A 23,818-nucleotide genomic window follows, 5' to 3' on the forward strand; every position below is an offset into this window, starting at 1 on the left:
TGAACAAACTCATAGTTGTGGAACACGTTACTGTAGGACTGCTTCCCTGCAGACTACAGCATTGCAAATGTCAATAGGTACTTGTCCTAAATCGTCTTCATATGTAATCTAATTTTTTCACCCCATTCATCATTTTCAATCCTCTCATAATAATCTTCATCGTTAAGCCGACAATCTGTTTATCCCAGTAACACTTAATCTCGAGTGACTTTCGGCCTTGATAAGAGGTTACTGATTAGAATATTTTCATAGGATCACTCCTGTCTTCAAACTGGGCTCTAAGCCATTTTCTCTTTTCCTTTTGGTTAGTGTTAAGAATAGGATTACGTAGGGGAAAAAATGGTTTGGAAATGGGAATGATTCTATAAAATTATGCTCAATCATACAAAAAAAAAAAAAAAATATGAGCGTTCTTCCTTGGAAGGATGAGGTAAAGCCTGGGAAGATGGCCACCTAAATATGATAGAACATTTTGGTGACCTCATCTCAAAGGTTAAAATCAGACTCATCAGTGTGGTTAAAATAGCAATGTGCAAAAATACTGTTTCAAAACAGACACATGGGTCAGAAATTAGGTGTCAAATATCTATCTATCTATCTATCTATCTATCTATCTATCTATCTATTGGTCATCGGATTCTAAATACTTGACCAGAGAGCACAATTTAGAATAAGAGAATACTTTAACGAAATGTGCTCTGATGAACTCATAGCACTTGTGTCCCCTCAATACTCCTAACCAACCCAACAAGCAGCAAAATCTTACTCCTTCACTTTTGAGGTCCCTAGATGCCGGAAAGTCTTCTCCTCTAATAGTTTCTTCTCCCAGACAGCCAAACTTTGGAATTCCCTCCCTGTTTCCTGCTTCCTTGACTACTAATCTGCTAAAGTTTAAATGTAATATGAATCGTCATCTCGCTGCTCAACTCGCCACAATTCTCTGTTATTAGACACAACCCAAATAGTAGCCCCTTATGTTCTAAGAGGCAATATGCTTGGTTGAGGTGAAACCTGTTGGTATTATGACAATCAATGGCTTGTCCCGAGTATGTTATGGTGAAGGGACAGTCACGATCTGTACTGAGAAGGGTGACACAGCCAAAGTTGACGTTCTGGTGATGCAAGAAAAACCCTTGGTTATGGCATGTTGATTGGAATTGATGCAATGCAAGCACTAGGAGGCGTCATAATCACAGCAACTGGAGGTGTAATGCTTGGAGAAGGGAAAGAAGTCATATGCAGCCATGTCTATTGAAGAAAAGGACTTCTCTGCTACATTTGACGACAACGAAAAGGCGTGGACTGCAAAGTGGAAATTGACTATGAGCCAGACACCAGATCGCCTATGCAACACCATTCCAGAGTATGCAGTTTCTATGAAGAATAGGGCCGCATATGAAGAAGAACTTCAGCTGTGGATTGATAACGGATGGTTAATACCGTATCCACAGGAACGTCTGGGACCACCCAAAGGATTAATTCCACTCATGGCTGTTGAACAACCTACTAAAGACAAAATTCGGCCTGTTATGGATTACCGAGAATTGAATCAACATGTTGAGGCTTTCACTGGAAATGCAGATGTGTGCGCTGCTAAACTAAGAGAGTGGCGTCAGAAAGGGAGTAATGTAGCACTGCTGGATTTGAAGAGAGCCTACCTGCAGATACGTCTCCATGAGTCATGATGGCCATTTCAGATAGTGATAATCAAGGGAAAACGATAATGTTTGACACGTTTAGGTTTTGGCCTAAACGTAGCACCCTTAATAATGACAACTATTATTAAAACTGTTTTGATGCAGGATGAGACCACACAAAAACTGCTTCAGCTTACATTGACGACATCTACATTAATGAGGATATAATGTCTGCAGATGTGGTTCGAATAAAACTGGAATGGTTTGGGTTAATAAGCAAAAACCCTAAGCGCCTAAAGGATGGGGTGTCCGTGTTGGGCGTAGAGGTCTGGGAGGAGGGCAATACTTTGCGATGGAATCGAGGGAGCGCGATTCCAGAGTTACCCAGTAGTTACCCAGTGTATTGACAAGATGCATTGTGTTTTCTATTTACGGTAAATTAGTAGGACATCTACCTGTCTGTGGATGGCTCCGATCGGCAACAGGAGTGTTAAAAAGACGAGTAACTGCAGTAACCAAAGGATGGGATGACATGGTGGATGATGATCATAAGTCCTCAGACCATGTTGATTGATGGTGTACCACGTCATGTAAAAGATATCCACTCCTGTTATACCTCTTCTGATTCTGAGGATAATGAGGAAGATCACATACAGTTCAGGGATGATCCTGATCGCCTACTGCCCCTACAGGTGAGCATAGAAACACTACCTACATAACCAGATGAGGGAATGATGGAACATACTGGTGGCAATAGTGATGAGAACGATGGACACGAGGAGGTAATACCACCAGTTCTTCATCGAAGTACCCGAGAAAGACGAATACTGCTCACCCTCCGTGATTGTGAAACACTGCCTATAGCACCACAAGAGGGGATGATGGAACATACTGAGTAAGATGGAACCAAGGAAGTGATGCCTCCGATTCTTCAAAGGAGTATCCGACAAAGATGGATACTACCCCCTTGCCCTGATTGTGAAACACTGCATATGGAACCATGAGAGGGGATAATGGAACAGACTGGTGGCAATAACGGTGGTAATGAGGAGGATGGCAATGTGGAAGTGCTGCCCCCAATTCTTCGAAGAAGTACCCAACAAAGACGACTGCCCCCCTGCTCTGTGTGTGATCATGAGATCAGGGGAGAGTGTAGGGAAACGCGTGACTTACCTAACTAGCATGTGTGCATAATTCAACAGGTCGGTCGTGGAACGAAATGAATGAAGAAGAAAGAAACAAAAATGGCTGCCTTATCTCTTTTCTCTTTATATGCCTGCAATGTGACCACCTGATATGCAAATGAGATGCTCCTGGTTGGAGATAAAAGAGAGTTGATTTTTTAGAGGGCACGTTCATTTTGATGTTGGATTTCGAAGAAATAAGTTGAATTAGCAGAAGTGTGTTTAGAGTTGAGAGAAGGTGCATTACATATACAGAAGTTTAGAAGTTGGAAGTTTGGACAATAGTGTCAAACTTACCCAGGAAATTATGAATTATAAGTGGTAAAAAAACAAAAACAAACATTTATTGGGCTGTTACTATCAACAGCTTAAGAATAATTAATTATAATGTTTTTTTAATAGTTTCTGCCAAATAAAATTTTATATTAATTCGTTGAAAATAATTAAAACCTAAAAACAGCAAAATATTTTTCAAGCTAAAACTGCTTCAAAAATACTTCGTTTTCAGTAATAATTGTTCCAAACAAATATATTTGTAAAACATTAAAAATAAAAGCTAAAATTAAAAAAAAAAAGAAAAGAAGACCTACACAATATTTAGTTTGGTTTGGTTGTTTTGTTTTGCGACATATCAACCCTTTTCAGGTTATTTAATGTCAAATTCAGTTATTTTGGAAACAGTTTTTATGTTTCAAGTTCTTTATATCTTCAAATATTTATTTATTTATTTTTATTATATTTTCACTCCAAACAAGGCACAGTAACACTTTGATGTAGGGGGCTACTATCAGGGACCTAAGCTACAGGGGTACTATGAGGGAGTTGGGCAGCAAGATGTCTGTTCATGTTACACTTGAACTTCTGCATGTCAGTACAGTTGGGGAAGCAGGGACCTGAAAGGGAATTCCAAAGTCTAGCAGTTCTGGGGAAAAAACTACTGGAGTAGAAAGCTCTCTTACATCTAGGGATCCGTGTGGGGGTGGGATTTAGCTGCTTGTCAGGTTTGTCGGGGGTATTTACATCGAGGGGGTACAAGTGCTTACAGGTTGTCGGAGCATTCACCATTAAAATACTTGTAGAACAGGCAGAGGGATGCAACATTTCGTCGATGGGACAGAGGCTGAAGCTTAGATGACAGTTCAGGATCTATCAGGTTGGCGACTCTCTTTTGAACCTTGTCTAGGAGTGAGAGATTAGTAGCAGATGCACTAGCCCAAATATGACAACAATACTCCATACATGGGTGAATGGTGGCCTTATAGAGGTACAGTATGGTTTCGGGTGTGTAGAAGACTAGACTATAAATACCTTAACTCGCTACAAGAAAAAATAATGAAACGAATTGAATGAAGGAAACAAAGAACTCAAATGTGCATTCATTCGTGTTGAACGATAGTGTCCGGTTGCCGGCTGTCAACAAAACTTCCAAGTTGTGAGTTTATCAGCGTGCGTGATGCATTTCAACTCGTATTGTTGATTCAACTTCTTTCTATGTGTTGATAGGGATGTCCTGTAATTGTTTCTTTATTGTTGCATCTGCTGTGTGGGAGGGAATGTGTATAGGCCTATGTAATTTTGCTCCTCGCGTTTGTTGCAGGGTAATGTCAGGAAACTGTGAAAAATGTTTGTCGAGCTCGAATTTTTTTTTTTAAATTTGGTATGAAGTTGACAGATCCGTGTTTTGTTTTCTGCCGAGTCTGACGAGGGGTTTCGTCATTGTTGTTTGTAGTAGTTATTCCTGTCGGTAGTGGTTCACTTGTTTTTCTTTGTTGAAAAGTTCGTTTTTTTCTTTATCAAATAAAACGTGCGTTTCGCTCAAAACAATTAATTATAAAAGGTAGGGTCGCCATGCTTGTTCGTTTCACGTCAGTCGGGCGCCAGTTTGTTGTGGAGGTGAAAATTAGGACTAATGAATTGAATTGAGAAAGAGATGAAGTACGTGTTAAATTGAATTAAACGAACTAGGATTTATTTTGTGAAGAAACAAGTGAAAGAAAAAAGGTACAACACGTGTTTAGTTTGGCGTGCGTCTCTCATTGTTTACTGGTGAGAAGAAAAGTGTATTGTTTGGCATGCGTCTCTTGTTGTTAGCTGGTGAGAGGGAAAGTTTATTGTTGTAGAGAGAGAGAGAGAGAGTCTGTGTGTGTATGAGTGTTTCGTTCAAACGCATCCATTCCATTTTTAAATAACGAGGTCATCATTTTCCTGTTGTGCGTGGCAAGAAAAGGAAATGGAGTAGAGGAACAAAAAATGAAATGCTGTAATAAAATAAACATATCGTTCATTTTCTGTTGTGAAATGAAAGTCTTGGGTGTACACGTGTTCATTCGGCCGTTGACGGAAAGGGGAATGCAATAGAGAAACGCGAAGTGGCAAGCCGGCCTGTAGAAAGAGAGGGTTAAGCTCAGTAGAGCGTTGCGCACATGTCTGTTTTGATGGACCAAAGCCGAAGGGGAGATAGAGTGAGAAAGTCAATCCAGGTTATGGAGAGAGAAAGTGTATAAAGTGTACGTACGGTCTGATAGCTTTTTGTCCCACATAGTAGCAAGTGTTGTGAGGTACGTGCGTGCGCGCACATGCCGAAAAGGCATGCTGTCTGTCTGTAGACCGCACAGCTCGAAAGTTGGTCCTAAAAGGAAGAAGCCGCTTATTGCTCTTTCTTTTATAGGTGTTTCCGGTGGTCTTTTGCGCATGTGTGAATTTCCTTTGAAAAGGGGAAGTGATGTTGTCCATGCGTGCGTGTATGTGAGTACATGTGTGTACGTTAGCGTGTGTGTATATACACATAAATGTGAGTGTATGTATGCGAACATGAATATATGTACGTGTGTGGACGTGGGCGCATATGTTTGTGTGCGCGTATGTATATGACAAGTAATATAGCTTGAAATGTGAACGTATGTTTTTGTGTGAGACTAGAAAAGGCTCGCGCAGGTGTTAGTAGCTTTCTAGCATGGTAGAGAGAGCCTACCTTCTTCAAAGCGGTCCTGGCAATGCTCTCAATGTAATTGTTCCAACTCATGTTTTCTGTGAACGTTAAGCCGAAGAGTTTAAAAGAAGTACTTTCAGATAATGAATCTTTGATCATTGCTATTGGTGGTAGAGAGAGCTCGAGTTACTTAATCATACATACGGAATACGCCATATTTGTAGAGTTTGGTTTGGTTTGGTTGTTTTACGGCATATCAACCCTTTTCAGGTTATTTAATGACGAATCCAGTTATTTTGGAAATAGTATTCATATTACATCCAGTTATTTTGTAGAAAGGTTTAATTCTTCAAGCTTTTTGTATCTTTAATCGCTAGTTTATAGTGTTTGGTTTGGTTGTTTTATAGTGGATTTTATCGTTTTTGTTCCCTGCCCTGGAGAACATGAATGAGTTTTGCAATGGGAGAGAGGAAACAAGTCAGGAAGTGGGGGAGACAGAAAGAGAAAGGAAAAATGGGAAGAAGGAAAAGGGGGAAAGGTGAGTTGTTTTTGTTTTTGGTTATGCAGAACATAATTAAGATTTACAAAAGAAAGTAGAAAAACAAAAAACATCAATGTTAGGTGCATTTTGTCTCAGGAAGCCAATATCTTTAGACAGCCTAATCTGGTATCACCAGATACAATATTTGAAAATCAAACTGCTTAAAAAATTAAAATTGATTTCTTTAATAATTAACGTAAAAAATGAAATATTTTCATAAAATAAGTCTGTGCTCTGATGAACTCATACAACTGGTGCTTCCCAACATACATACTCCTAACTAACCCGACAAGCAGCAAAATCCCACCCTTTCACTGTTGAGGTCCCTAGATGCTAGAAAGCCTTCTACTTTAATAGTTTCTTCCCACGGCTTGCTAGACTTTGGAAATCTCTCCTATTTCCTGCATCCTTGACTGCACTAACCTGCAAAAGTTTAAATGTAATGTGAACAGGCATGTCCCTACTTAACTCCTTACAGTCTCCTGTTAGACACAATCCCGAATAGTAGTCCCTTACTTTTCAAGTGTCAATATGCCTTGTGTGAATTGAAAATGGGTAAAAAAATAAATAAAAATAAAAAAAATATTAAAAGCCAAAATTGAAGCCTATTTATACAAAAATGCCAGATACAATTTTTTGAAGGCCAAACTGCTTCCAGAAAAAGGCCAAATTAGCAAAATTCGGCTTTAAAAAGGCTAACCTGGCAGCTCTCATTCGCCGGAAGTGCGCATGTATATGTAATCAACAAGTCGCTAAGCAGCGATTTGGCTCCACTTTCGAATTGTTTTGTTTTTATTTCTTATTTATTTGTATTTTTGTAATGTCGAAACGACCGGCAAAGAAATACATCGTTCTTAATAACTGATTTATATCGACTGTCAGAAATACTCCACAGGTAAAATAGACTAAAACTATATTAACTGAATTTGTTACTAAACTTTGTTTTTAACTTTGAAAATTTCAAGAAGTATTTCACAACTGTCAAAAAAAAAAAAAAAAAAAAACTCGTTTTTTTGTAAAACTTAAAAAAAAAAAAAAATGAATGAATATTTTCGTTATTTATTTTTAATACTAAATTATGATAAATTCTTCGATTTAATCTGCTGAAAATATTATCTAAATATTTGTATTAAAATCTGTTTAGAAAAATTCTATTTTTTTTCTTTGTAAATATTTGAAAGTTGCAATTCAATTATCTAAAAACATGTTGGTGCTTGTTGTCATTCTGAACATGTCGCTTTTCTTCTCGATTCTAAATCAAACTTTAAATTGATTGACAATCATTTCGATATTTATAATTAATAACTACGCAGAAAATTTAAAAACTTACGTAATCAATTCCAGAAATGGCCGAAGCTGTTTACGACTCGAAAGCCCCCCCCCCCTTTTTTTAAGTTCGTTTTAAATTTCATTTTTGATTTGCTAAAATGTTTTGATTATCTTGAATCAAATAGTTATAAAACGAAAAAATCGTCCAAAAAAACAAATAAATATTATACAGAGCAAGATAAGTAACTCTTCTACTAAGCTGGAAAATTTCTGAGTGTTTTAACTTATTTTAAAGCGTTTATTCAGTTTGAAAAACAAGTGTCGAGTGTTACACAAGATCAAGAAAAAATGGCCAACATGAGAGGGTTACATCTTTGGAGTTTGGATAATGGCTCAAAAATAGAAAATTAAACAAAATACTGGTAGAAACCCACCCGATAAATGTCACGATAACATTTATACACCATATAGCTTCGTAATAAAATGTAAGTTTTTTTCCTGAGTAAAACAAAACGCGTGTGCGCACACACACACAAACTACTTGGTCAATTTATGCGATTTTTGAAATATAATATCTTAATTTCATACGGGTACGTATATCATAAAAATTTCTGTTTTTTCTTTTTTTTTTTTTTTTTTTTTTCGGCTAAAACTGCGGTTCATATAGAATTGGGACCATTGTGAAATTTGGCTTTTTTTTTTCATTCTTTTTCGCACATAAACGTCGATTTATTGAGATTTGGTAAATTCCTATTTTAGTCACGTAAATTATTTAATGCTATGGAATTTCAGCACTATTTTTAAACAACAAAAACTAACTTAAAAAAAAAATATTTTTTTAAGTGTTCTGCTACAGTGCTACACATGCACCATTTCCGTCTTATTTTTATTTTTTCCTTATTAATTTTTACCCTAAACAAGGCATATTGCCACTAGAAATGTAAGGGGCTATTATTTGGGATCGTGGTTAATGGAAAAGGTCTCTTCACATTACATTTAAACTTTTGCAGGCATAGAACAGTCAGGGAAGCAGGAAACAAGTCGGGAATTCCAAAGTCTAGAGAAGGGAAGAAACTATTAGAGTAGAAGGCTTTCCGTCTTTAGGGACCTTAATGGTAAAGGGGTGAGATTTTGCTTTTTATCTGGTTAATTGGGAATATGTATGTCCTGGAGGCACTAATGCTACGAGTTCATCAGAGCACATACTGTGTAACCCCGATATAAGAGACCCGAATAAACCTGGATATAAGAGAGCCGAAGAGATAGGATAAGAAGTATCTTATATACGGGTTACACTGTACCATTAAAGTACTTGTAAAACAAGCACAGGAATACAACATTGTGGGGATGGGACAGTTGTTGGAGTTTGGTTAATAGTGTGGGACTTATTAGATTTGAGACTTTTTTTTAAAATTATGTCTAAAAGTGAGATCAATGGTAGGCGCTCCAACCCAGATGTGGCAACAATACTCCATTGCATGGATGAATTGTGGCTTAGTAAAAATATAGGATACTCTCTGGTGTGGGTAATTTTCTAGTATGATAGAGCCCATCTTCTCTGCAGCAATCTTGGCAATGTCACCAATGTATTTTTTTCAGTTCATGTTGCATGTGAATGTTAAACCGAGGAGTTTGAAGGGCAATCTCTTAAGTAGGATGTTATTTTCATGGCAGTTGGTAGTTGACAAAGACTTTTGTAGTTGTTAAAGGAAAGTAGCTTAGTCTTAATAGCATTAAATGATACCATCCATTTACAGCCTCATTCCACTACAAACTGAGATATTTATTCAAGTTATCAACACCGTTGTGTAAGTTGATAAATTTCGGACACTGTTCAAGTGAAGAAAGTAAAAAAGTTCAGTTGACTGCCAAAAATCTGTAAGTACTATATCGTTGAGTGAAAATAATCGGTGTTCAGAAATCCAATGGATAAAGTGAAGAGATCTGTCTTTACTTGTTGTTTCCAGGAAATGCGATTCCAAAAGGGTTTGTTAAAGTAGACCTTTAGAGGACAGATAAAATTAATGTGCTCTGCAAGGTGATTGGCCAGTGTGTGGCCAGTCATTTAGCAGGAAAGTTCCCCCAAGAGAAAATGTCATTATTTATGACTGTTTATTTCCACTCAGATTTTAAGGTGAGTGTTGGGATTAATGAATGAACATTTTATTTTATAGTTTTTTTTTTTTCTTTCCAACAGTTTCTATTTCAATGGGAACGCTCCTTCCCTCACCTTCTCAATATTAATACCAACAAAATGAAGCAAAAAAGAAAGATCTTGTTCTGAAGAAGATATGAAAAATCTCAACTTGTATATAAAAAAAAATGAAGATTCTATTCATTTTAAAATTGCATCATTTTTTAATTTTGTTTTGTAAATGTGTGCATTTTAGCTTGCCAGTTTTTGTCAGTACTCACTACTTATATTGTAGGTGACATTCACCCACAGCATTACAGATGAATGTAGACCATGCATGGTCTGTAGTGGTCAAAATAGGGATACGTAGTTAGTCCAAAAATCAGTGGTGAACACTGTATACCTGTGGACTGGTGCTATGTTTGATGTCTACTATGATGGCATGCAACCACAGTTTCAGTTGCCCTCTCAGGTGTCTTCACCAACTTTGGAGTGGTTCTGAAGCTATTGCTTTACAGATGAACTCTCTTGGGTTGTGGTGTACAATGTGGCTGAACCAGTGCTGTCTCCTCTTGTCAGTAGAGCTTGTGCATATGAACTTGTGCATTTTAATCTGTAGTATCTATATGCTGATGCAGTGTTTGATATGTTAATGTTTCTTATTGCCTCTGTTGAGGGGTTTCAATTAATTTTCTTTTCTTTAATTAAAAATAAGTAGTTGAAAAACAAACGGTAACTTGTAAAATTTTTTAAATTGTTGGTTCTTCTTTGTTATAATAGCAAAATTGAGAAATTGAAATATTGAATTTAAAGTAAAACCAATGGTGTCTGTTTAATTGTCATGTCGCAGTAATGAAAATATCAAAAAATTACGAAAAACGATAAGGTAGAAAATTATTAATGAAAATAGTTTTTGAAGATATTTGCAAGTTTTTAAATAAACATATAGTAGCAAGGGAGATAATTAATTTCTGAAACGTTTCAAAAACTTAGGCTAATTCAGGAGAAATGAGTTATTTCCCATGTGTTACGGCACATTTTACAAATATGGCGAAATCATTTTTTGTTGTAATCATGGAAATACTTATTTTATGTAATATTCCAATAATAATTATTTGTAACATGACAATGAAGTAGATAGCATTGCTTTTAGTTGAAATTGACATAAAAAGTTTATAGTTATTGTTTTTTTAATGAAAACTCGATTTTTTTACAGTTGGATTTTGCTATCATAATGAAAAAAAAAAGAAATTGCTTTTTGTTAAATTAAACAGTAAACAGCCTGAAACCTGACATTTTAACATTTGTTGTTTGATTTTTATTTCTTTCCTTTCCAGATGCTGCTGGGATCGAACCAAAAATTGGAGTTTTATTCTCGAAGGTATTAAAAGAAATAAAGAAGTGTGAGAAAAGTTGATTTGGACTTAAATGTTAGCTACATTATGTCACCAGCTGTCGAACAAAATATTGTGAAGAGAATGAAGAAAAAAAATGTACGTATAAAAAGTTTTGACACCTGGAAATAAAAAGGGTCTGAGAATTTTCTTACATTTGTATCATTTTGCATTAAGAGATTCTTCAGATTTATATGTATGACGAAATATACAGAGGGCGATGAAATGAATTTAAAAAGAAAACCTATAAAGGTAAATTACGAAAAATATAATTGTCTTTCTTGAACTACTAGTTGATTCAACAAAATTATTTAATTTAAAAATATTTAAAAAAATTTATTTTACAGATTAAAGCATGTTTCCTTTAACATGCTACCTTGCATACTGTTGCTATTTACTTAATTCCTCGTGAGGGCAAGGTTAGACATAAGGTTGTTTTTTATATGGGGAAAATCTAGTTCTCAAAAAAGTGATACTCTAGATTGAGACAAAAATAAAAATTGCCTCAGTCTAAAAGGATTTTTTCACTGTCCAAGGACAGAAAAGATATACTTTTCTCCTAATCAAATGTGAGCCGTTTTACAAATTGTATTTCCAAAAGCAATGGGTATTCATTTTTGTGACTTGAAATTTTTTCAGATTTCATCTTTTTGTATAAGCAATATTGAAGTTGGCTTGTATGTCAGTAAAAAAAAGATTTCAATTGAAATTCAATTTGAAATTTGCCTTAATAGTAAATTTCAAGCTAAAGTAGAAATAAGTGTTTAACATTTGTTATGCAAATTTTTTTTCTGTTTATTTTTCTAATAGAAAATGTTTTATATCACTATTAGTAAAGTATCCCTCTGCCTGTTTTACAAGTATTTTAATGGTAGGTGCTCCAACAAACTACAAGCCCTTGTACCCCCTCAACGTAAATACTTCTGACAATCAGCCAAGTCCCATCCCTACACAGTAGAGATCCCTAGATGTAATAAAGCCTTCTACTCTAATAGTTTCTTCCCCAGAACTGCTAGACTCTGGAATTCCCCTCCGGGTTCCTGTTTCCCCAATTATACTGATATGCAGAAGTTCAAGTGTAATGTGAACAGACATCTTGCTGCTCGTCTCCTTTCATAATATCCCTGCAACTTATGTCCCCGATAGTAGCTCCCTACATCAAAATGGCACTGTGCCTTGTTTGGGGTGAAAATGCAATTAAAAAGAAAAAAAAAAATTTATTCAATAGTCCCAATTTACTTGCCTCCCCATGATAGCAACATTGGAAAAGGTCAAAATTAAGTCCAGAAGTATTCCCCTCTGACAAAGAACACGAAGCACACAGCAATTCCATCCCAAAAACCAATTTATTTAGTCAAATAAAAATTTCAATAATTTTCTTTGATTTAACCATTATACCCAATTTTCATTCCTTCATATACAACGATTTTTAGCGAATGCTTATTAAAATTATTTTGCGCTTCTTCATTATAATAGCAAAATTTGAAATATTGAATATCCAGTAAAACTAATGGTATCTACTTAATTGTCATGTTGCAATGATGAACAATCCCTAGCCACATCTCTCCTGAATCGACACTGTTTAATCCAGTGGCAAGGAGAAGTCCAGGATGATTGGAAACAATGCTGAGATAAGCAGAGAGCACGTACAGCACTTGGAAGTTCCAAAGTCATCCATCTAGTACTGGCCAGGTTCATCATTGCTTAACTGCGGTAATCTGACGGGAACCGGTATGTCAAACGTGATTATGTGGTATACATTCGTTAGAATAGTGAAATTTGAAATATTGAATTTCCAGTAAAACCAATAGTATCTATTTGTCTTGTCGCGATATCCAAAAATTAGGCAAAACGATAAGATAGAAAATTAATTATTAATGAAAATAGTTTTTGAAGACAATTAGTTAAAATTAAGTTTTGCTAAAAATAAAAAAACTGGAGAGGTCGAATCGTAATAAGAGAGGTAATTTTTTCTGAAAATTTTTTTAATTTTAGCAAAATTCAACTTTCGCTAATTGTGTTCGAAAACTATTTTCATTAATAATTGATTTTTTTATGTTATCGTTTTTCATAATTTTTGGATATATTCATTACTGCAACATGACAATTAAGTAGATAGTATTGGTTTTAGTTAATATTCAATATTTTGATTTTTGAATTCCACTCTAATAATGAAGTATTGATTATTTATATTCTTAATCATTTGTTATGCCTACTTTTATGAAATGAAAAAATAATACCAATAATACAAGAAAACGTTTTTATCCATCGACAATATAATACAAGTTCATTTTCTGCAAAATATACGCAGTATTTTTTTGAGTGAACTCATTCATCTTTGAAGTTCACAAATTAAAACGTACATTAAATTTATGATTACATTTTTTAAAATACAACAGATTGTTTCATATTAACCTTTTTTTTTATAAACATTTTCGAAAGTATAAGAACTGCTACATCTGTAATCAACTTGCTGACAGTATCCGGTTTTGAAATTAAAAATTTCCAATTGATGGTTATCAAAAAAATGGTTTCCCATTATATTTTAGGCAAATTTTTTTTTTTTTTTTTTTTTTTTGATGGGTGGGTATTAATTTGTTTTCAACAATTTTTTTTATTATAACCACATAACAATATGAAACTGGTTTTCATAATTAAAATTCTTTTTTAATTTGAAAATATTTTTGGTACTTTTACACAATTTGAACCAAACTCTTAACCTAAATCAATCCTAACTTGAGTTTAGTTCGGCAAAGGTCAGTTTGGTTCAGTTCAATTTAAGTAAAAGCCCCACAAAACATGCATACACAATGATCCCCCACAATAACATCTAAAATATTTTATGGACATTGTCTTTATAGTTAAATCCTTCCTGTTATATTTCATCCTGGCCAACATCAGAATTGGGTTCTGCTAGTATATAAATATAAAACCTAACTAATATATATTATATATAAACTTTATATCAATAGAAATTAGGATGTGTCTAGAGAAGTAAGTTTATATTAATAATAATAAAAATAAGTTTAGAATAAATTTTTCAAACTCCTCACCTTAACGTTCACAGGGAACATGAGTTGAAACACATTGAGAGCATTGCCAGGACCGCTGCGAGAAAGGTGGGCTCTCTATACTATGCTAGAAAGTTACTTGCGCTTGAAAGTATCTTGTACCTCTACAAGACCACCATTCGCCCATGTATGGAGTATTGTTGTTACATTTGTGCTGGTGCATTTGCTACTAGTCTCTTGCTCCTGGACAGGGTTCAAAAGAGAGTCGCCAACCTGTTAGATCCTGAACTGTCATCTACCTCTTCAACCTTTGTCCCATCGATGAAATGTTGTATCCTTCTGCCTGTTCTAAAAGTATTTTAATGGTGGATGCTCTGACAAACTACAAGCCCTTGTACCCCCTCAACGTAAATACCCCCGACAAACTGACAAGCAGCAAAATCCCACCCCTACACAGTAGAGATCCCTAGATGTAAGAAGGCCTTCTACTCTAATAGTTTCTTCCCCAGAACTGCTGGATTTTGGAACCCCTTTCTTGCTTTCTGCTTTCTGAACTGTACTGACATGCAGAAGTTCAAGTGTAATGTGAACAGAAATCTTGCTGCTCAACACCCTACATAGTATCCTTGCAGCGTGTCCCTGATAGTAGCCCCCTACATCAAAGTGGCACTATGTAGCATTAAAAGTGTATGCTGTATTTTCGTGGACATCTGCAATATTAGTGCTTCAACAAGTCATATCTTTCTTATTTGTTGGTCAATTGTTAAAAGAATTATATTGATGAAAAGAGAATAGAATAAGCATTCAAATGATGTTAATTTATTTTGCTTTTATGCGGTCAATATTTTTATGCTCCAAGTTAAAAATGAAAAATTGGTAAAAAAATGACAACAAAAAGGGAAACACTTTTTTCAATGTTTTCATTTTATACGTTCTGTTTGGATACATATGCGCGGGGTGAAATTTGATTGGATATGGCTGAAATTTTACAGGCTATATAAACAAAGAAGTCCATCTATACTGGTGTTTGATTTTGATTTTTACGATGATAGGAAGCAAAGTTATGACCGAGCAAAGTTGACAAAGAATATTTCAAAATTGATAAGATAAATCTGCATATATCATCCATTTTCATACAAATAATAGTTTCAGAATTATTTCATGTATAATATGTAAATATTTGATAATTATTAATTGCGTGGAATTTTATTTCAAATGTTATCTTTTATAGAAATCAAATCTGCTTACGGAAAAACAGTCGCTAAGCGTGTCATGCGCTTGAGCTGACTAAAGTTTCTCTTAAAAATAGAAAACTGTGTTTCTGCTTTTGTCTTACTAGACTAGTTATTTTTTTATTCTGAGTTCATCAATTTAAAAAAATTATTTTCAAGTTTTTCAAATTTGATTTCCAAACAATACTATTTTGGTGTTTTTAACGCTTTTAGTACACATGTACTAAAAGCGTTAAAAAAACAACAAAATGTACTAAGTACATGCGTTTAACTACTTATTTGTACTTAAGGTAGAATTGTGTTTTTTAGTGGTAAAAAACAAAAAAAACAAATACATAACAAATAAAAGGTACTTGTGCACTTATGCTACCATGCTGAAATAATAACGTTATTATTTAGAAACCCATTCTTAACATGGGGTAGGAAGGGTGTTTTTTGTTAACTATTCTGTACTTTTACCTAACAATTAAATAAAAAAAGATATCGTGGAACTTGAATTTATTTTTAATTCATTGTCAAGACTATTTTTTCGAATCTGTAAAACAAATCCGTTTTTTTTTTTTTTTTAACTGAGGATATCTAAATAATAATACAAATAATTATGCGGTTTGATAAAGAATTTCATTGTGATCCATTTTGTAAATTTTTACCTTGTTTCCACCTTAACATTTTTCTTTAAAATGACTACCTTTAAAGGTTTTTGGGTATACTGAAAACGAATATCGCATTTAAATTTTCCGCAAATAAGTAGCTTTCCGGATATTAAGCAATGTCATTTCTTACGTTATTGCTGGTGGCCATCTTGGTATGCGCGTTCGTGCATAGTTTCTCGGGGTTGCGTTTGCACGCTTGTGCGTATCAAGATGGCCACTAGCAATAACATAAGAAATGACATTGCTTAATATCCTTATTTATTTGCAGAATTTAAATGCGATATTCGTTTTCAGCATACCTTAAAACCTATAGAAGTAATTTTAAATATTAAGGTGGAAACAAGGTAACAAATTACCGTTTTATTTCTTTGTTTACATAGTTGAATTTTCAGTAAAACAACAATAGAAATGACAAAAATTACCATCAACTGGTGAATATATAGTTGTTGCTTATCAGGATTCCTGGTATCCTGGTACTGTGAAAGTTACATTGAGGATTCATGTAGAGTACGATTTAGGGTTGCATCGCCGAAAATAGGGGTATATTTTGTGCCAGATAGAGAGGATTAACAAAATTAACAATTGGACTGGTCCCAAAATGCATAAATTCTGGTCAACTATGGGAATTTCCATCTTTTACAGAAATCCAAAATCTATATGAAAAATTTTCTTTGATTTATTTCTGAGATTAATTCATATCTACTCTATTTTTTTTTTCTTTGAAGGGAGTAGTAATTCAATTAATGACGGAATTTCTTTGAAGGGAGTAGTAATTCAATTAATGATGGTAATTGATGAACGGCATTATCATTATTATTCAATGGCTACACCCAAGATTAAGCTCTCCTTTGGTGAGGAGGTAGGAAAATGCCTATTCTCAATAAAGCTATATTTAAATACTACTATAATACTTAGCTTTGTTCATAAATAGACACCCACTGTATGATACCATGCGCCAGTTTTAAAAAATTGAAATTTGTACATTTGAATTTATAATTCATGGCTTATAGTAAAGAGATACATCAGATTTGACTGCATAATCAGAAAGAGCACACAGTTTTACATAAGACAAGTTTCATGAGAATAACTTGAAAAATAAATAAATGGTGGTGAAATTACCGAATTTCTTGAAATGTTGAGGTCCGTAATTTAGCCCACTTTTTCTACAGAAAAATATCCACGGAAAAGCCTAAATTTTTGCACTTAAAATTCTTATAACTTTTGAACTACTGATGGTATTTGCATAATTCAAACGATTTCAAGTATCTTTTACATAGCTCTTTTCATGCAAGTTGATAAAATAACAATTATCTAAAACGAAAAAATCAACTTGTAATGCTGCACTGTTTTGTTTGGAATGGAGAAAAAACCTAAAAATTGTAGAATTTCTGTTTGAAGTAAATTTTAACATAACTTTTATTTAATTCTAAATTTTTTGTGGACAATAGAAAAGAAAAAAAAAAGATACAGTAAAACTATTTTTATTTTGTCTTTAAATTCAGGAGGTGATATTGAAACCCAGAATGAAGGCGTCATCAATAAGGTAAGTAAACATTTATTTTATTGGCAGGGACATAGTGGTTCTTTTGTTTGTTATACTGTAGATGTTGAACGAAACAATCAACAAGTTTAACTTATTAAAAATGAAATAATTTCTTGACAGTTGCAGCTTGATGTTCCGTTTTTTTTTGTTTTTTTTTCTTTTTATTATTTTAAAAATTTTCTTTATTTTGTTGTTGTTGTTTACCCGTTATTTCAGAGACTTCAATTGAGATATTAATTAGGATTCTAGGTATCCCTTTTAAGTACAATTGTTTGAATCTATTTTGCACTTGGTTCACTGGGTATATTTGCCTGATAGTTTTTTTTTAAAAAAATACTTTTTTATGAACCCGGTTGCTTCTATGATTATTGGAACGATGGAGATTTCCAAATTTTGTTTAATATTATAAAATCTTTCTATTTAATTCAGTCCTATATAAATCAGTGTCATGATTATGGACTTCAACAAAGGTTGCTACTCTCTCCTTCTTTTCCCATGTCATAATGTCTATAATTGTGTGTGTGCTATATTACTAGCGACTTGAAAATGGCTTGTATGCTAAATAAACTTAATTCAAGATGTTTTAGTATAATTTATATCTTTGAATATGTAAAAAATCTGAAGTTATTAATTCAAGAGAGATATCATTAAAACCCTTATCCCTGAGTGGCTTCCGGGCCTTGATAAGTGGTGATCACTGTGTAAAAAAAAAAAAAACAAAAAAAACAAATGATAGTAAAATTACTAAAAGAAAAAAATTATATCTTCTACTTTTTTCTTTCTTTGTACTAATACAGTTTGCGAACCGAACTTATAAGTATCTGCTCACGTTTGGTCGGAACCTGACAGAAAACACCAGATTCTGGCGAGCATTGGCAAGCAAACCTTACAAATGCTACTGAAACAGAAAATATCAAAATTCAAGGGATACGAATTACAATTAAAAAAAAACAACAAAAAAACAACCTAAAAAGTAAAAAGAAAACGTAGAAATAAGATAAAAGCAACCTACGATAATAATTTTATTTTTAGTTTTGTCAAGGTGACATCTTGCCAAAACTCTTCACAGCCTGTCTCCAGGATGCAATAATCAGTCAGATTAAGTGGAAGGGTAGGGGACTCAACATCAATGGTGAACACCTGTCACATCTCATCTTTGATAATGATCTAGTACTAATGGCACACTCTCTTCAGCAACTAAATGACATTCTAAACGACATCCACTCTAAGAGCAAACCGGTTGGCCTCAACATGCATCTTGGGAAGACTAAGGTGATGTTAAACCAGCATGCTGCCAAGTCGTCAACAATTGTCCATGGAAAGATCATTGAAGAAATTGAAAGCTTGGGAAAGAAAATTACGAAAGCTGAAGATCTCATTCTTAAGATAAAGAGAAAGGTAGCATTAGGATGGGCAGCTTTTGGGAAAGTGGAGAATATCATAAGAAGCTGAAAAGCAAATATGTCGATCAGAGGGAAGATCTTCAGTGAATATGTACTACCTGTGATGATCTACGGTAGTGAAACATGGGCGCTGGCAACTCGCCAAAGTGAAATCTTGGCAGTAGCACAAAGAAAGATGGAGAGAATAATTTTAGGCATCAGTCTACAAGACAGAAAGACAAACATCTTGATTCGCCAACAAACAAGAGTTATTGACATCAATACTGCCATCAAAACATCCAAACACAGATGGGCAGGGCATGTAGCCAGACAACATGACTACAGATGGTCCATTAGGACAACGGAATGGACACCTCATGAACATGAGGGGCCAAACGGAAGACCAAGAATGAGATGGAGGGACGACCTGATACAGCACATGGGTCCCACATGGTAACGAATAGCTCGAGACAGATGGCTAAAGTCCAGGGAGGGGTTTCTCATTGAGAGATAAAATCCTTGTTGATTGTTGTTGATTGAACTTTCGATTATTTAAACTTTTTTATGCAAAAAAATGTTTTTTTTTATTTATTAATAAGAGTTTATTATAGAATTTTTATTTATTTATTAATAAGAGTTTATTATAGAATTTTTTTCATGCTTTGTACAATTTTTTGTACTAAATGGCAACTTTTTTTTTTCCCCCACCCCAAAACTTTTTTTTAGTGAGGGATGAATAAATGTTTATTTCGGTTTTTCAATTTTCTGTTGAGGAGGAAACTATTATAGGAGGGCAGGATATTCCCTTAGGAATATTTTTGGTAAACTGTTGGGCAACAGCACACAATGGCAAAGAGGGCTGAGAAGAGGTAGCGGAAATGAAAGGATTTGCTGTATGCCTTCCAATAGTCTGATATGACTGTGATCCTCGGCAGAATATATTCTTTTATTATAGCAAAAAGGGTTTAAGCATTGCGATTTGATACAGTGACCAAATCACAATACTGAAACTCTTATTGGGTAATTGCATTTTTTGCCACTTTCTGATTAGTGGATTTATTTGACGCTCGCTGGTTTCAGTCAGGTTTCAGGCAAACCTGAGTGGATGCTTAGCTATGTCTGGTTTCCAAACTGCACTAGTACCTTTTTTTTGTGTCTTTTCCATATCAGATGTGTGTTGCATATTGGCCAAGGTGGTACAAATTCTATCTTTAAAGTTGGTTTCAATGTGTCACTGTTTGATTAAGTCATTCTAAATCTTGCCTTTTCTTCAATTATCCTTAATTACAAATGAATAAGGAAAGATAATAGACAGGGAAAAGTAAGGGAGAGAAAACATGTAAGCAGCATGAAATTTTTTAGCTTTGAAACTTAGTAGTTGATGCACATTTTCTTCCCTGCAGTCTCTTTTCCACAGAAGAGACATTGGGAGCCTATCTCTGCTCTATCGTTATTTTCATGGTAAGTGCTTGTCTGAGCTCCAATCTATAGTTCCCCCATCCCAAACTTCCACAAAAAACACTTGACTAACTACAACCACTATCAACAGTTTCCCCCTACTTTCTATCTATGCCTAAATCTAAACACAGATTCAACAAACACGGTTTCCTTCCTAGAACTGCCTGCCTGTGGAACACTGTTCCATTGGCCTGCTTCCTGGCCGACTACAACATAGTGGCCTTCAAGTCTAATGTAAACAAGTTCTTATTGAACTGCCCCCTTAAATAATCAAATTGTAGCAAACTTACACCATTAACAATTACTACACTACCACCATACATTGATTAACCCTTATCCTTCAGGGCTTCATAAGTGGTGACACCCTTGTAAAAAAAAAAAAAAAAAAAAAAGTCAGCCCTAGAGGCTTATCAAAGCGAAGGGCTTCCTTGAGAAGAGAAACATTCATTTCATTTAGGGCAGAATGAGTGTTGATGGTGAAAGGAAAGAAACTTGGTTTTAGATTTATTAAAAGTAACCAACCACATGTTCCAGATCTGTAGAAAGAGAATAAAAAGATCTTGACCATTAACGCCTTTCAAAGTATGAACAGTGAGGGGCTGGACCTGATATCGATCACAGCTTCAAACCGGCCTGCCTGGACGGCTTTTATATGAGATGCAGAGAATTCAGTTGGATGAGACGGCTCAACCGACCTCAATTGACACAACATGATATCGGCTTCTTGACTTCAATGCACTAAACATTAAAACAAATAAGTTTCAATATATTCTTTATATCCCCGGACATCACTGAGTAGCCTTGCTAGTATATCTATATGTAAATAAAGTTTAAAAAATATTGGTAAATTTTTAGATTAGGTCCACCTCCACAATGTTCTTCCAAATGACGACTTTTATAGGTTTTCGACTATGCTGAATACGGAAATCGCATTGAAATTTTGCAGAAATATGCAGTTATCGAGATATAAAAAGTTGCATTATATATTGTATTCTTTGGCGGCTATCTTTTTTATGCACATGCTATAAACAAATCTACGTGCATAACAAAGATGGCCGCCAAAGAATATAATGCATAATACAACTTTTTATATCTTGATAACTACTTATTTCTGCAAAATTTCAATGCGATCTCCGTATTCAGCATAGTCGAAAACCTTTAAAAGTCATAATTTAAAAGAAAATTGTGGCGGTAGACCTAATCTAAAAAAAATACCAAAATATTTTTTATGTACTAATCGGTCTTATCACAAAAGCCACTTGAGGATAGGAATTAATTTGTTTGTCAGGTGGATGGTGAGACATTTTAAGCATTAGTGACAATGATTGAAACTGGACAGAAACTGCTTATTTAAAAAGATGACTCAACAAGATTTCAACATTGAACTTGAAAATAATAATGTTGCAAATCTCAGTCATGTTCTGCAAAGACAAAAGCGAAATCGATTTCCTCGACAAAAGCAACCAAATCAAATTGCATGAATAAAAAATTAAAAATATAAAGAACTTGAAGCATAGAACCTTTTTCTCAAATTATTGGATTTGACATTAAATAATCCGAAAACAGTTGATATGCCATAAATGTTGGAAAACAATGTTCTCATCGTGCATGTCCTGATTGTATCTATACAAGAGGAATTCTGTTTGTATATTTTTTATTGTTTTTCTCTCAACATTTCGGCCGATATAACCTCTGACAGTCTTTAGGTCCCTTCACACTAGTGGATTAATCTGCATTTCAAAAATATACAAAATAATGGAATAGACCCAGATTTATTAAAAAAATAGACTTGGCACTATTTGTGTTTTGAATTTCTAATGACTATGTTCGTTGGACCCCCCCCCCCCTCCAAAAAAACCCCCCCCAAAAACAACAAAAAAAACAAAACATTTTTCATCATTCACCAATAACAGTCATTGAAGATCAGGGAGAAGGTTATACATTTTTTTAAATCTAGAAATATTTAATTTCTAATCATTTTACCTTTCTTGCAATATTATAGATTATTAATTCACATTTCTGATCTTTTTAATGGTAAAGCAAAAAAAAAAAAAAAATTCATACTACTCAGTCACAAACGGAGTGTTAAGAGCTCCTATACAGGTGTTGCAGTGTGACTATTCATGACTTCTTCATCCTGTATATCTTATATAAAGTATAGCCAATATAGCTTTGTTTAATACAAGGTGCATACTTAAATCTGTTTCGTCCATCATTTAAGGCAAGTATTGGTCTGTGTTTTTAAAAAAAATAATATATCTGTTCAATTTTATCCATGCTGCTACCAGATCAGGTTGCTTGAAAATATCTTTGTGTCAGCAACCAGATGACCTTATCCATACCACCATCAACCCAGCCCTACTTCAGGGTTTGAAGAAATGACGTAGTGGTCATCTGAAAATCTGGCTCAGTAAAGTGAAGCAAGATACCGATCTGATCCTGTGTTCTTGCCTCTACAGAGTGCGCCACTGGAACCATGAGTGGTTGGACCTGATTTCGATCACAGCTTCAAACCGACGTGCCTGGCCGGCTTCTATACTAGATGCAGAGATTTCAGTTGGAGGAGACAGCTGAACCGACCTATGGTGAATGTTGACAGAACGAGATATCAGCTTCTTGATTTCAATACACCAAACATTAAAACAATTATAGGTTTCAATATATTGTTGTTTATGGCCCCAGACATTAAGTAGCCTTACTAGTGTGTGTGTTTATGTGTGTGTATATATATATATATAATGTTGAAAAATATCTTTTCTTCGCACAAAGGCCACTTGAGGATAGAGGTTAATTAGTTTGTCAGGTGGATGTGAGACAACATTTTAATCATTAGTGACAATGATTGAAACTGGACAGAAACTGCTTATTTAAAAAGATGACTCAACAAGATTTCAACATTGAACTTAAAAACAATTATGTTGCAAATCTCGGTCATTTTGCAAAGCCAAAAGCAAAAATGATTTTCCTTGACAAAGCAATCAAATCAAATTGCATGAATAAAAATTTAAAGATATAAAGAACTTGAAGCATAGAACCTTTTTTCCAAATTATTAGATTTGGCATTAAATAAAAAAAGAGTTAATATGCCCACAATGTTGGAAAACAATGTTCTCATTGTACCTGTCCTTCTGATTGGATCTATTCAAGAGGAATTCTGTTTGTATATTTTTGAGATGAGGATTGATAATTAGTTTTTTGTATTGGATTGTTCGAACTATTGTTCTCATCTTGATTGTTTTTCTTTCAACATTTCGACCGATGTAACCTCTGACAGTTTTTAGGTCCATTCACACTGGTTGATGAATCATGAAAAATACAAAAAATAATTATCAATCCGTAAGATGAGAACAAAAGGAATTTTGTTGCTTTTTATAACAAGATTTGTAAAAATCAAAGAAAGCATTGTTTTCATTAAGTTTTTAAATTTTAACGACTTTAGAAGTTTGTTTTT

At 34.3% G+C, this 23,818-nt stretch overlaps 1 protein-coding gene across 1 annotated transcript in view; it reads left to right on the top strand.

Annotated features, from left to right (window-relative positions):
* The first annotated feature begins 7,010 nt into the window (after positions 1-7,010).
* LOC145291912 (uncharacterized) overlaps positions 7,011-23,818 on the top strand; it is an 82,101-nt gene continuing 65,293 nt past the window's right edge. Inside the window, exons 1-3 of the mRNA XM_080137749.1 lie at positions 7,011-7,186; positions 11,032-11,187; positions 17,487-17,527. Coding sequence (XP_079993875.1) covers positions 11,137-11,187; positions 17,487-17,527 — 92 coding nt within the window. The 5' untranslated portion in view covers positions 7,011-7,186; positions 11,032-11,136. The remainder of the gene's footprint in view (positions 7,187-11,031; positions 11,188-17,486; positions 17,528-23,818) is intronic.

This window comes from Euprymna scolopes, chromosome 13 (assembly GCF_053919585.1).
Source record: "Euprymna scolopes isolate OS-2025 chromosome 13, ASM5391958v1, whole genome shotgun sequence".
NCBI classification, from domain to species: domain Eukaryota; kingdom Metazoa; phylum Mollusca; class Cephalopoda; order Sepiida; family Sepiolidae; genus Euprymna; species Euprymna scolopes.